The following is a 14201-nucleotide window of genomic DNA, read 5'->3' as shown; positions in this document are numbered from 1 at the left end:
CTTAGGGCGAACAAAGCAAACACAAGGAGAAGATGGAGGGAGTGCTGAAACTTTTCAGACACTCACCCCCAGTCACAGATCTGGGTTGAATCCATCATCATTCTTCTGTTCTCTTCGCCACCTCAGTTCAGACTCAGCTATATGCAAATCAGTCTTGACCCTGTGCCTCGTCGGAACAGTCCAGGTGGTGAAGTGAGCAAAAGAATGATGATGGATTCAACCCAGATCTGTGACTGGGGGTGAGTGTCTGAAAAGTTTTAGCGCTCCGTCCATCATCTCCATTTGTTTGTCTTGATTCACAACCTCACACAAAGGTCTATTAAAAAAGTGAGGCTGTATTTTCTCAGCTTGGAGCTAAGCATGGTTCTGTAGCGAGATGTGTCAGCGACATCAAAGTACTTCCACTGCCACAAAGAAACAGGAGGTTCAAATCGAGTGCCCAATCGCTCAGCTCCGTAATCAGTGTGGAGCTGAATGAGCGAGTACTGTGGTGTATGAGCTCTACAAATCACATTCATGTGGAAGGACAAAGAGATGATGGACAAAGGTGGGCAGCGCTGAGATCAAATAATTTCAAGAAGCTGCCCGAGACAAGATGCTGCTGCCCTTGACAAAATGCTGCCTGTGACAAGATTCTGCTCAAAACACTGCCCATGCCAAGATGCTGCCATGAAAAGGTGCTGCCCGTGACAAGATGCTGCAAAAGTTCCCAGATTCATGCCTGAAGTCAGCTATTAAATCTCTACCTTTCTCCCCGCGCTTCTTCCGCGACCGGTCAATGTGGTCCTTGAGCTGGATTCGGACCTGCCGCTCGGTGGGCTGGTCTCTGATGAAGGGGTACTTCAAGAGCTGCTCCGTGGGTGGACGGCTCATATAGTTTTTGATCAGGCAGGTATCAATGAAATCAATAAACTTCTTAGACCTGTAACGAACAGGAAAACAGAAACACTAAAACAACAGAAAATGACAGCTGATAGGGGTCACTGCAGGCCACAAACACCCTCTAGTCCGCAAATGTTCAGTTCTTTGCATTTGAAGTGTGAATTACCTGTCACTACTTTCAGGCCTTGTAATCTTAAAATCAATATCATATTGCATATATTTTACTGAAAACAACTAGTTATAGGAATATTACAAGATACAGGGAATCTAAAGCCAAGGTGTTCTGTATCCTTACCTGAACATTAGCCTCAGCTAATGATAACAGGCAGCAGCGCGTGATGCCGCGGTTTATACAAGCAGACATCACACACACACACACGCCTGTATGTCCAGCAGATGACTCAATTACGCAGGCTGTGAATAAGAAAGCCAAATTAAGATTAAATATCATGTCTATATTTGGTTTCCTGGATTTTGTACCTTTGTAATTTTTCATTAATTTTCTAGTACATTCTAACTTATTCTTAACTCAAATGACTGTAATGTCTTTTTGAGAGACAACAATCTCCAGACACTTTTTGGAGCGTGAATCAACTGCTGCTTATCGCTTACTGCATTTTTTTTAACGCTGACCTCACACCAAATGTGAACACATTTTAGTAGGACACCCGCATAAGTCCCTGATGAAGAGATTTTTTGTAAGCTCGAAACGTGTCAGCATGGACACTGCTTTGAAGTGTGATTGGTTTTAAGAAAATATATTTATTATGAAATAAAAACATATTTTTGATACGGCTGAAAGAAACTTTCCCCTCCGGTGCTTTACTGTTGAAATACTAAATGTGAGGCTTCAGTGCAGCATGGAGCTTCTGGGTACTGAGAAGACCTATTTTCAGCCTTGTGTGGTTTTGTATTTATCGGTTGTTCGTAACAGCTTCCTCCACCAGCACCACAGACTCCGGGTTATGTTTTAAGAATCAGGAGGTGCAGAGGATCAATGCAGGTGTCTGTAATAACGGCCACAAAACTTAGTTCCAAAGGCAGGGCTTCAAGCATTCACCCTCATCTTGCTACAGAGCTTTCTGAACCTCAACAGCTTTTTTTATGTCCAACTCTTACGCTTTCCCAGCAAAGATCCAAAATGCCACACATTGTTAACAGCTAGCAAGAACAAGATGATATGGCCTTCCGACACCTAGTTCATAATCTCTGCCCTATGCGCTCACTAGTAAACAGGGAGAGGACAGTGAATTGATTTGACGTTCAGTAAAGAAATGAAGTTAGATCCGAAGATGGATGTCTAAATTGCCCCACAGAAGATTCAAAACTTCGGAATAGAACATCGACAGAGATGACTTGGGTCAACAGGCAGAATTTGCCATGTCAATACCACTTCTAGGATTGATCAGTCTCTTCAGTGTCTTTAACATGGTTGGATGAGGTGCCTTATTAACCTGAGACTTGAAAGGCATCTAAACATCTTCCTATGCCGACTCACGTCTCATGTTCCTCCATGATCACCCAATTTTAAAGTCTTCCTCCTAAAAGTACTGACTCTACTGAGGTGCGCAGGCCCGATGTTGGAAATCTCTGTATTTACCAAGTAGAACATCACATGAAGCTTTGGACTCATTTACACACACGATTAAGCGGCCTTGCCTCCACCCTGCTTTTGAAGTATCTCTTGGCACTCTTCATCCCGCACAGGGTACAGAATCTCAGTCGACGGTGACAGAAACGAGCATGTTGCAATGGTGTAAGACATCACCTGATGCCTCTGTCTTGAACTATTGGGGATTAATAAACCTGGGCACCATGTGATAAGAATCACTCTTATTGCTGATGCTGCACCATGTCACCAGGGATACAGCATTGTGTAGTACGTTGAGAATCGTGTGTATGGCAGGGGGCTCGAGCCTTTATAGTATCAAGAGGTACTTTTGTTCTATCACAATCATACCGAGCTAATAATATTAGAGCCGTACACATAAGAAACGATTATATGAGTTTCCACCCTATGCTGTTATGTTTTGTAATGTACCCAGATATAAGCCTGGGGAGTCACCTAACCTTTCACCTACATTTCCCACTGAGGATTCACAGGAATTAGATGAAGATCCAGAGAGACTGACCTACCACTGAAGATGACAGAGTCCAGATCCAGAGTGCTCAATTCTCCAGAGGGGACTCACAGGCAGCAGAAGAAGATTCAAAGAGACTGCTCTGCCAATGAGGACTCCCAGGAAGCTGCAGCAGATCCAGAGAGACAGCTTCACTAGTGAGGGTCACCAGCAGTAGGAGTTCCACAGAAACTGCTCCACCTACAAGGACTTGCAAGACACAAGCCCCAGAGAGACACCACCACCACTGAGGATCATCACAGCAGGTAGATGTAGATCCAGAGAGACTGCTCCACCAATGAGAACACGCAGGAAAAAGAAGCAGATCCAGAGAGACTGCTCCACCAATGAGGACACGCAGGAAGCAGAAGCAGATCCACAGAGACTGCTCCACCAATGGGGACACACAGGAAAAAGAAGCAGATCCAGAGAGACTGCTCCACCAATGGGGACACACAGGAAAAAGAAGCAGATCCACAGAGACTGCTCCACCAATGGGGACACACAGGAAAAAGAAGCAGATCCACAGAGACTGCTCCACCAATGGGGACACACAGGAAAAAGAAGCAGATCCACAGAGACTGCTCCACCGCCTAGGATTCAAAGGAAGTAGAAGCAGATGATCCAGATAGACTGCTCCACCAGTGAGGTTTACAGGAGACTGACGTATATATAGCGACTTCTCCACAAAGAGGATTTGCAGGAAACAGAAGCAAATCCAGAGACTGCTCCACCAACAAGGACTTTCAGGCAGTAGACGCAAGTCCAGAGAAACTCCTACATCACTGAGGATCACAGGCAGTAGAAGCAGTTTCAGAAAACCCATTATCCGAGCACAGATCTGCAGAATCATATCTGAGGTACTGTCCACCACTGAGGATTACAGGAGGTACAAGCAGATCCAGGAGACTGCTCAGTCAATGAGGACTCTCAGAAAATAAGAGCAGATCCAGAGAGACTGCTCCACCACTGAGGATCACACGAGGTACAAGCATATTCAGGAAGACTGCGCTACCAAAGAGCTCACAGGAAGTAGGAGGAATTCCAGAGAGACGGCTCAACCAATGAGGACTCACAGAAAGTAAAAGCAGTTCCAGACAGCCTGATTCACTCAAGGAGACTCGTGGGAGGCACAACGCTCTTCCCGAGAGCCTGTTTCACCCAAAGGGATTCACAAGAGGTAGATGCAGTTACTGAGAGCTTGATTCACACAAGGGGACTCACAGGAGGTAGAAGCAGTTACTGAGAGCTTGATTCACACAAGGGGACTCACAGGAGGTAGAAGCAGTAACAGATAGCTTGATTCACACAAGGGGATTCACAGGAGGTAGAAGCAGTTACTGAGAGCTTGATTCACACAAGGGGACTCACAGGAGGTAGAAGCAGTTACTGAGAGCTTGATTCACACAAGGGGACTCACAGGAGGTAGAAGCAGTTACTGAGAGCTTGATTCACACAAGGGGACTCACAGGAGGTAGAAGCAGTAACAGATAGCTTGATTCACACAAGGGGACTCACAGGAGGTAGAAGCAGTTACTGAGAGCTTGATTCGCCCAAGGGGACTCACAGGAGGTAGAAGCAGTAACAGATAGCTTGATTCACACAAGGGGACTCACAGGAGGTAGAAGCAGTTACTGAGAGCTTGATTCACACAAGGGGACTCACAGGAGGTAGAAGCAGTAACAGAGAGCTTGATTCACACAAGGGGACTCACAGGAGGTAGAAGCAGTTACTGAGAGCTTGATTCACACATGGGGACTCACAGGAGGTAGAAGCAGTTACAGAGAGCTTGATTCACACAAGGGGACTCACAGGAGGTAGAAGCAGTTCCAGACAGCTTTATTTACCCAAGGGGACTCACTGAAGAAAGAAGCTGTTCCAGACGGCCTGATTCACCCAAGGGGGCTCACCGGAGGTGGAAGCAGTCCCAGAGAGCCTGATTCACCCAACTGGACTCGCAGGAGGTAGAAGCACTTACAGAGAGCTTGATTCACCCAAGGGGACTCACAAGAGGTAGAAGCTGTTCCAGACAGCCTGATTCACCCAAGGGGAGGTAAAGGAGGTAGAAGCTGTTCTAGTGAGTCTGATTCACCCAAGGGGACTCAGAGAAGGCAGAAGCAGCTCCAGAGAGCCTTATTCACCCAAGGGGACTCAGAGGAGGCAGAAGCAGCTCCAGAGAGCCTGATTCACCCAAGGGGACTCACAGGAGGTGTAAGCTGTTCTAGAGATCCTTGATCACCCAAGGGGACTCACAAGAGGTAGAAGCAGCTCCAGAGAGCCTGATTCACCCAAGGAGACTCACTGAAGAAAAAAGTTGTTCCAGACGGCCTGATTCACGCAAGGGGACTCAGAGGAGGTAGAAGCTGTTCCGGAGAGCCTTGTGCACGCAAGGGGACACACGAGGTAGAAGCAGCTCCAGAGAGCCTGATTCACCCAAGGGGACTCAGGGGAGGTACAACGCTGTTCCGGAGAGCCTGTTTCACCCAAAGGGACTCACAGGCGGGAGGTAGAAGCTGTTCCAGACAGCCTTATTTGCCCAAGGAGACTCACAGGAGGTGGAAGCAGTTCCCAAGAGCCTGATTCACCCAAGGGGACTCACAGGAGGAGGTAGAAGATATTCCGGGGAGCCTGATTCACCCAAGGGGACTCACAGGAGGTGGAAGCTGCTCCAGAGAGCCTGATTCACCCAAGGGGAGTTAAAGGAGGTAGAAGCTGTTCTAGTGAGTCTGATTCACCCAAGGGGACTCAGAGAAGGCAGAAACAGCTCCAGAGAGCCTTATTCACCCAAGGGGACTCACAGGAGGCAGAAGCAGCTCCAGAGAGCCTGATTCATCCAAGGGGACTCACAGGAGGTGTAAGCTGTTCTAGAGATCCTTGATCACCCAAGGGGACTCACAAGAGGTATAAGCAGCTCCAGGGAGCCTGATTCACCCAAGGAGACTCACTGAAGAAAAAAGCTGTTCCAAACGGCCTGATTCACGCAAGGGGACTCAGAGGAGGTAGAAGCTGTTCCGGAGAGCCTTGTGCACGCAAGGGGACACACAAGAGGTAGAAGCAGCTCCAGAGAGCCTGATTCACCCAAGGGGACTCAGGGGGGGTACAACGCTGTTCCAGAGAGCATGTTTCACCCAAAGATACTCACAAGAGGTAGAAGCTGTTCCAGACAGCCTGATTCACCCAAGGGGACTCACAGGAGGTGGAAGAAGTTCCCGAGAGCCTGATTCACCCAAAGGGACTCACAGGCGGTGGAAGCAGTTCCCGAGAGCCCGATTCACCCAAAGGGACTCACAGGAGGTGGAAGCAGTTCCCGAGAGCCCGATTTACCCAAAGGGACTCGCAGGAGGTGGAAGCTGCTCCAGAGAGCCTGATTCACCCAAGGGGACTCGGAGGAGGTAGAAGATATTCCGGGGAGCCTGATTCACCCAAGGGGACTCACAGGAGGTGGGAGCTGCTCCAGAGAGCCTGATTCACCCAAGGGGACTCGGAGGAGGTAGAAGATATTCCGGGGAGCCTGATTCACCCAAGGGGACTCACAGGCGGTGGAAGCAGTTCCCGAGAGCCTGATTCACCCAAGGGGACTCACAGGAGGTGGAAGCTGCTCCAGAGAGCCTGATTCACCCAAGGGGACTCACAGGAGGTGGAAGCAGTTACAGAGAGCCTGATTCACCCAAGGGGACTCACAGGAGGTGGAAGAAGTTACAGAGAGCCTGATTCACCCAAGGGGACTCACAGGAGGTGGAAGCTGTTCCAGGGAGTCTTGTTCACCCAAGGAGACTTCCCCATGCTTCATTCCCTAGCCTTCACAGATCTGTTGTACAATAGAAACTATAGGGAGGCAGCAGCAGGACAGTACTGCAGACTCTCTGTAAATGTTATTTAAGGTGTGAAATCACATAGCAAAGACTCTTCCGGTTTAACAATAACCATATCCACGGGTGTAGGCACATCTCACATTGCCCCATCAATAAGAAAAATATACCAGTTATACCACCTTGGGTACGCCAAGTTCATATGCTCCATTAGATAACAAATATATGAACATGCAAACAAAAAGGTAGTCAAGATGGGTAAGAATGTAAATAGTACATAAATATGCGACTCAGTTTAGTCCCAAGGACCTGACGTTCACTTCTGGTTTCCACCCCATACCAAGCACGGATTCAGAGGTCAAACAAAGGATAGGAAGAAAGGCACCTACCACTTCTTGGATTTCAGCTTCGGAGGTGGATTCCGGGGGATAAGGAACAGGGCTCTCATTGGGTGCATGTCGCACAGAGCTGTGGAGGAAAAGAAACACCCAGCATTGGCAAAGACAGTATCCTTGGGACCCAATATGTAGTGAAATGTAAAAAAACATACAGTGCTCAAGGCGAAGCCCTCATTGTCAAGTCCAGCATTCCAAGTCAAAATCAAGCAGCCAGATGCCGCAAATGAACATTGAACATCTATAGATAGCCAGGTACGGCGAGTCAACATTCACCAGTCAGGTATCCTTATGCCAACCTCAACCAGCTTCCCATTGCAAGTCAACGCCCACCACAAGGTGCAGCACATCAATGGACTCAACACAAGACACTCTGTGATCTGCAAGGGACACCAGCACAACAGACAACACACAGTGCATTATTATAAGAGTATTTAGCAAGCAGGAGTGAGGGCCAGGGGGCTGAACATTCACTGCTGAGAAGTAGCACATTAACCCAGAGCCATCCTAAGTACTGGGGCTTTGGGCACAACACTTTGGAGGGCACTATTATTTCTCATTTGCAGCATCTTCAAGCTCCCAGGATGCCAAATAACACTGAATATACGTTAAACTTTCAGAAATGGGGCCACGCAGAACCAGCAGAAAGCTCCCCTTACTCGGCACAAACCAGTCAAACAGTACTATACGTAAACTTCTCTGAGGAGACAGTAGCTGCCAGGTAGAGAATGAAGGGATTGTAGGGGATGGGAAGGGCTGCACTGAAGGGGGAGGTGCAGAGAGCAGTCATGTATCGAGAGGTGAGGTAGAGACAGATACATGCAGACACGTAGAACGGCGAGGTTGTGAGAGGCGTATAGAGGGATACAAAGTACAGATGGGGTGGAGATGTACAGTAAGAAGTGCAACAGTGAGGTACAGTGTAGCGGGTCAAAGAAAGGCAAAGTAGAGAGCCAGAGAGGCGATCAGAATGCGAGTAAGTAGAGGTAGATGCGGGAGAAATACAGGGAGGTCAGATGGAAACAGAGGATTGAGGCACAGAGACGGGGGATGCAGAGAGAGTTGAGGTAGAGAGTGGGAAAGATGTAGAGATGAGCACAGAGGGAGGTAGAGCAAGGAGCGAGGCACAGAGGCAGGGATTATGTGGAGAGAGTTGAGGTAGAGAGCAGGAGTATAATGGTAGAGAGGTATAGATGAGGAGGTACAGTGCGGAGTGAGGCGCAGAGACAGGGATGCAGAGAGAGTTGAGGTAGAGAGCGGAAGTAGAATGGGAGAGAGGTATAGATGGGTACAGAGGGAGGTAGAGAGAGGGAGTAGAATGGTAGAGAGGTATAGATGGGCACCGAGGGAGGTAGAGAAAGGGAATATAATGGTAGAGAGGTATTGATGAGGAGGTACAGTGCGGAGTGAGGCGCAGAGACAGAGATGCAGAGGGAGTTGCGGTAGAGAGCGGGAGTAGAATGGGGGAGAGGTATAGATGGGTACAGAGGGAGGTAGAGAGAGGGAGTAGATTGGTAGAGAGGTATAGATGGGCACCGGGGGAGGTAGAGAAAGGGAGTAGAATGGTAGAGGGGTATAGATGGGCACCGAGGGAGGTAGAGAGTGGGAGTAGAATGGTAGAGAGGTATAGATGGGCACCGAGGGAGGTAGAGAGAGGGAGTAAAATGGTAGAGAGGTATAGATGGGCACCGAGGGAGGTAGAGAGTAGGAGTAGAATGGTAGAGAGGTATAGATGGGCATGAGGGAGGTATAGAGAGCGGGAGTAGAATGGTTGAGAGGTATAGATGGGCACGAGGGAGGTATAGAGAGCGGGAGTAGAATGGTAGAGAGGTATAGATGGGCACAGAGGGAGGTAGAGAGCTGAGTGAGCTTTTGAAAGCAGGGTACAGTGTACAGAAAGAGAGGTGAAGTACACAGCTACTGTAGAGTGCAGTGATTGAGACATAGGTACACAGAGATGTAAAGAGGCAGTGGTGGGGTGAAGTGAGGTATGAGAGAGAAAGAGGAGTGAGAAAAGAAGCAGGGGTGAAAGAGGCGGCAGAGGTTGGTGGGGTACACAGAAAGTGAATCTGAGAGATGGAAACTGATTTAATGACTGGTAAGAAAGTGATAAGAAACCATGTAATAGGGCCCTACAGAGAGAGATGAAATACAAAAAGGTGATGTGCACAGAATGGAGAAATAGAGAGAAGCAAGGCAGATAGAGAACAAGGCAGAGGGCTGTACTCGGGTATAGAGAGAGGGACAGAGAAGGAGAGAGAGACAGAGAAGGAGAGAGAGACAGAGAAGGAGAGAGAGGGACAGAGAAGGAGCGAGAGGGACAGAGAAGGAGAGAGAGGGACAGAGAAGGAGAGAGAGGGACAGAGAAGGAGAGAGAGGGACAGAGAAGGAGAGAGAGAGAGAGACAGAGAAGGAGAGAGAGGGACAGAGAAGGAGAGAGAGGGACAGAGAAGGAGAGAGAGGGACAGAGAAGGAGAGAGAGGGACAGAGAAGGAGAGAGAGGGACAGAGAAGGAGAGAGAGGGACAGAGAAGGAGAGAGAGGGACAGAGAAGGAGAGAGAGAGACAGAGAAGGAGAGAGAGGGACAGAGAAGGAGAGAGAGGGACAGAGAAGGAGAGAGAGAGACAGAGAAGGAGAGAGAGGGACAGAGACGGAGAGAGAGGGACAGAGACGGAGAGAGAGGGACAGAGAAGGAGAGAGAGGGACAGAGAAGGAGAGAGAGGGACAGAGAAGGAGAGAGAGGGACAGAGAAGGAGAGAGTGAAACAGAAGCAGAGAGAGATGAGAGCGCGAGACAGACGCAGGATAGATGAAGTGGGGTGATGGAAAGGTGTGGCATGGAGGAGAGGAGCAGAAGAGGACCAAGAAGGGATGAGGTGGAGACAGAGCAGAGAGGGAGAGAGGCTGGTACTGTCCTGATTACTTCACAGGGGGCCTTGGAATGGGGCGGGGGGCGCTAGGTCTGAGATGCTTATCAAGCTATCCTTTATATTTCACGCATCCTGGCACTTGTCATTTTACTAGCGGAACATCCCCTGCTTCCTGTGGGAGGACTCCGGAGCTCCAGCAAACACACAAATGTAATCTCAGTCCACTTCATCCATAAGGGTTTGCATCAATTTGCTAAAATAAGAACCAGGCCATCCCTTTGAAGGCAGATACTCATTAGGTCAGGGCTCTACACACTACAACAACAAGCAGAGAGAAAAGGGAGGAGAAGCAGCAGAGCGGCCTCAGCTGTGGCTGGGACAACTTACGTGGAGCTCCCTCTGCCATCTCAATGGCTGTGATTCCCAGAGACCAGATGTCACTCTGTGGGCAGAAAGGAGAGCACACTTAGCACAAGAGTCCACACCAACAATTACACAATTCAATTATTGACAATACAGACCGTTGTGTATTCAGTGATGAGCCTCTCACTGCTGGAGCCTCAAGCTCCTTCCAAGTTAACAAAGCCTTATTTGAGCTTAATCTCTTCTACCAGAGAGCTATTGCTCTGCTTTCAGTGCCTTATATCTAGGCTTTCCTGTTTTCAGTTTCTATCTTTGGTAAATTCTGGTGTTTTTTTTCCAGTGTTTTCAATACCCTAAAAAACAGTTGTTATCAGTGATTACACATTTTCGCGCCACTAAAAACAACAGAAAAAGTGTTTTTCCGGTGTTTATGGAACATTTTGCTTTTATTATTGCTTGCTTTCTGCATTTATAGAACATAATATATAGACACAGTACGTATAGTGTATATGAGGTCCAAATAGAGTTTTGCAAATTAAACCTATTGTAATACACCATACAATACTTCTTCAGTGAGTCTTTGGTCATGTGCGCTCGCCCTTTCCTTCCCATGTTAACTTCTGTGAAAAGGCCCTCTCAACATTAGCACTTGAGACAGGCAACTCCGAAACAGCCAGTACACAATTTGTTAACTCTGGTCACTGACATAGCTTTCCCTGCCAATACTGGTTGCTGTGCCAAAGTCACTAAAGGTGTCACCCAGTCTACTCTAAAGGAGAGGTTTTACTTCTACACCAATTATGCCGAACGCTTGGCAGACAAGGCTTTTTTCAAGCTCTAGTTTTTTTTATTATGTCCACTACAGAAGTTATGTTTTCCTGTAAAAATCTAATAATGCAGTAGAGTGCACTTTTTTCACATCACAATGTTTATGCGACCAAGAATCCTCACATTTCGTGCCTTTGGCACCATCACTCAGCAAACATTCTGTAAACGGTTGCCACATGGATAATATAGCATTCATAGCCCCTTGGAGTGAGAACCATAAGCTAAGGGACCCAGTTGAGATGTCTCTTTTTTTATGCCCCACAAAGCACAAAATCATAAATCTTTGCGTTTTAGTTCCTCTGCATAAGGAAACAGTGCACCAGAATGGACTAAAAAGTCAATAGCATCCCTCATTAACTCTGAAGATTGCAAAGATGTTTTCAGCATACCATCTAACAAGTGGCAAGGCTCTCCTACAGGGAATCACTTCAGCTCAGGTATCAGTTTTGACAGGTCATCACACAACTTTTTCATATATGTAGCTGAATCACTGCAAATACAAACAATATCACTCCAATCTTTGTTGAACTTGGAGAGAACATTTTTTGCAGAGCATTCCAATTGACACTGCGTTCCATGTTTTCCAAAAAGTCTGTTGTCACGTTTTCATCAATATCCTTGATGCTTGGTGATAGCGCTCTTTATACATATACTTGTCACTATACCTTGCATTAAATGTTTAAATCCTGAGGTGTTGGCAATTCACCTACTGTCAATACAGACCCACTAGAAACTGTGGGCTGATGTATTAAGGGTTTTTACCCATTCTCGGTGGGTAAATGTGATTACACATATCAGGAAAGCTTCTTATGAAACAAGCGATTTTACCTAACAGTGAAAGAATCAAACGCAGCCAAAATACCAAATATGATTTTGATATTTCCTAATTCTCTACAGTTTATAAAATAATCAAACAAGACCTAAAACAGGCTTCTAACCCCTGCATCTTTAGACCAAAGACCACAAAACTGAAAAAAGCAAAAGGAACAAGAAACAAAATTTTAGTGGCATCCCTAAACAACAAAACTCAAGCAGAATAATGTTAGCCTAGGCTTTGTTACTGCTAGCTTGTATAACAATGTTACATTGTATTGGCCCCGTCAGGAAGAAAATAAATGACTCTTTCACTCTCTTTTTCCTTTATTTGAATGGCATTTAGTTGGTGGTTGTGCAGGTGTTTTTTCAGTGTTTATATGTTTTCACTGGTGAGGGCTATTTCTCTTCCAGTGGGGTTTTATCAGTTATTATAGGTTTAAACCTAAAAACCCTCAGCCTACTTATAGCTCTCAGATTCAGCGAGCTATTATCTGTGTGTTTAGGGATCCAATATCACTACATTCTGTGACTTTTATTCTGCATCTGGTGAGCTATCTCTGCCTCTGGTGACCTAACTCCGCCTCTGGTGACCTAACTCCGCCTCTGGTGACCTAACTTAGCTTCTGATGACCTATCTTCACCTCTGCTGTGAATCTCCACTCAGGGTCTGGTGAGCTATCTCCGCTCAGCGTCTGGTGAGCTATCTCCGCTCAGCGTCTCGTGAGCTATCTCCGCTCAGGGTCTGGTGAGCTATCTCCGCTCAGCGTCTGGTGAGCTATCTCCGCTCAGCGGCTGGTGAGCTATCTCCGCTCAGCGGCTGGTGAGCTATCTCCGCTCAGCGGCTGGTGAGCTATCTCCGTCCAGCGTCTGGTGAGCTATCTCCGCTCAGCAGCTAGTGAGCTATCTCCGCTCAGCGGCTGGTGAGTTATCTCCGCTCAGCGTCTGGTGAGCTATCTCCGCTGAGCGTCTGTTGAGCTATCTACGCATCTGGTGAGCTATCTCTGCTCTGGTGACCTAACTCCGATTCTGATGACCTATCTTACCTCTGGTGTGCTATATCTGCCTCTGCAGAGGAAATTTCACGCCTGGAGAGCTATCTCCGCTCAGCGTCTGGAGAGCTATCTCCGCTCAGCGTCTGGAGAGCTATCTCCGCTCAGAGTCTGGAGAGCTATCTCCGCTCAGAGTCTGGAGAGCTATCTCCGCTCAGCGTCTGGAGAGCTATCTCCGCTTAGCATCTGGAGAGCTATCTCCGATCAGCGTCTGGAGAACTATCTCCGATCAGCGTCTGATGAGCTATCTCCGATCAGCGTCTGGTGAGCTATATCTGCTCAGCGTCTGGTGAGCTATCTCTGCATCTGGTGAGCTATCTCTGCATCTGGTGAGCTAACTCCGATTCTGATGACCTATCGTCACCTCAGGTGTGCTATATCCGCCTCTGCAGAGGAAATTTCACATCTGGTGAGCTTTCTCTGGTCAGTGTCTGGAGAGCTATCTCCGCTCAGCGGCTGGTGAGCTATCTCCGCTCAGCGGCTGGTGAGCTATCTCCGCTCAGCGGCTGGTGAGCTATCTCCGCTCAGCGGCTGGTGAGCTATCTCCGCTCAGCGGCTGGTGAGCTATCTCCGCTCAGCGGCTGGTGAGCTATCTCCGCTCAGCGGCTGGTGAGCTATCTCCGCTCAGCGGCTGGTGAGCTATCGCCGCTCAGCATCTGGTGAGCTATCGCCGCTCAGTTGCTGGTGAGCTATCTCCGCCCAGCGTCTGTTGAGCTGTCTCCACTCAGCGTCTGGTGAGCTATCTCTTCTCAGCGTCTGGTGAGCTTTCTCCGCCCAGCGTCTGGTGAGCTATCTCCGCCCAGCGTCTGGTGAGCTATCTCTGCCCAGCGTCTGGTGAGCTATCTGCGCCCAGCGTCTGGTGAGCTATCTACGCATCTGGTGAGCTATCTCTGCTCTGGTGACCTAACTCCGATTCTGATGACCCATCTTACCTCTGGTGTGCTATATCTGCCTCTGCAGAAAAAATTTCACGCCTGGAGAGCTGTCTCCGCTCAGCGTCTGGAAAGCTATCTCCGCTCAGCGTCTGGGAGCTATCTCCGCACAGCGTCTGGAGAGCTATCTCCGCACAG

The 14201-nt window shown here is 48.1% G+C and overlaps 1 protein-coding gene across 3 annotated transcripts in view; it reads right to left on the bottom strand.

Moving 5' to 3' along the window:
* The window catches only part of MINK1 (misshapen like kinase 1), a 631604-nt gene that overhangs the window by 283289 nt on the left and 334114 nt on the right, over positions 1-14201 (bottom strand). For all 3 annotated transcript variants that reach the window (XM_078670621.1, XM_078670619.1, XM_078670620.1), the window contains exons 8-10: positions 10463-10517; positions 7201-7279; positions 747-922 (exon numbers count right to left, since the gene is read on the bottom strand). In XM_078670621.1, the coding sequence (XP_078526747.1) occupies positions 747-922; positions 7201-7279; positions 10463-10517 (310 nt within the window). The remainder of the gene's footprint in view (positions 1-746; positions 923-7200; positions 7280-10462; positions 10518-14201) is intronic.

Source organism: Lissotriton helveticus, chromosome 12, assembly GCF_964261635.1.
Source record: "Lissotriton helveticus chromosome 12, aLisHel1.1, whole genome shotgun sequence".
Classification (NCBI taxonomy): Eukaryota; Metazoa; Chordata; class Amphibia; order Caudata; family Salamandridae; genus Lissotriton; species Lissotriton helveticus.
Note: the sequence above shows the minus strand (reverse complement) of the source record. Positions and strands in the feature narration are given on the sequence as shown.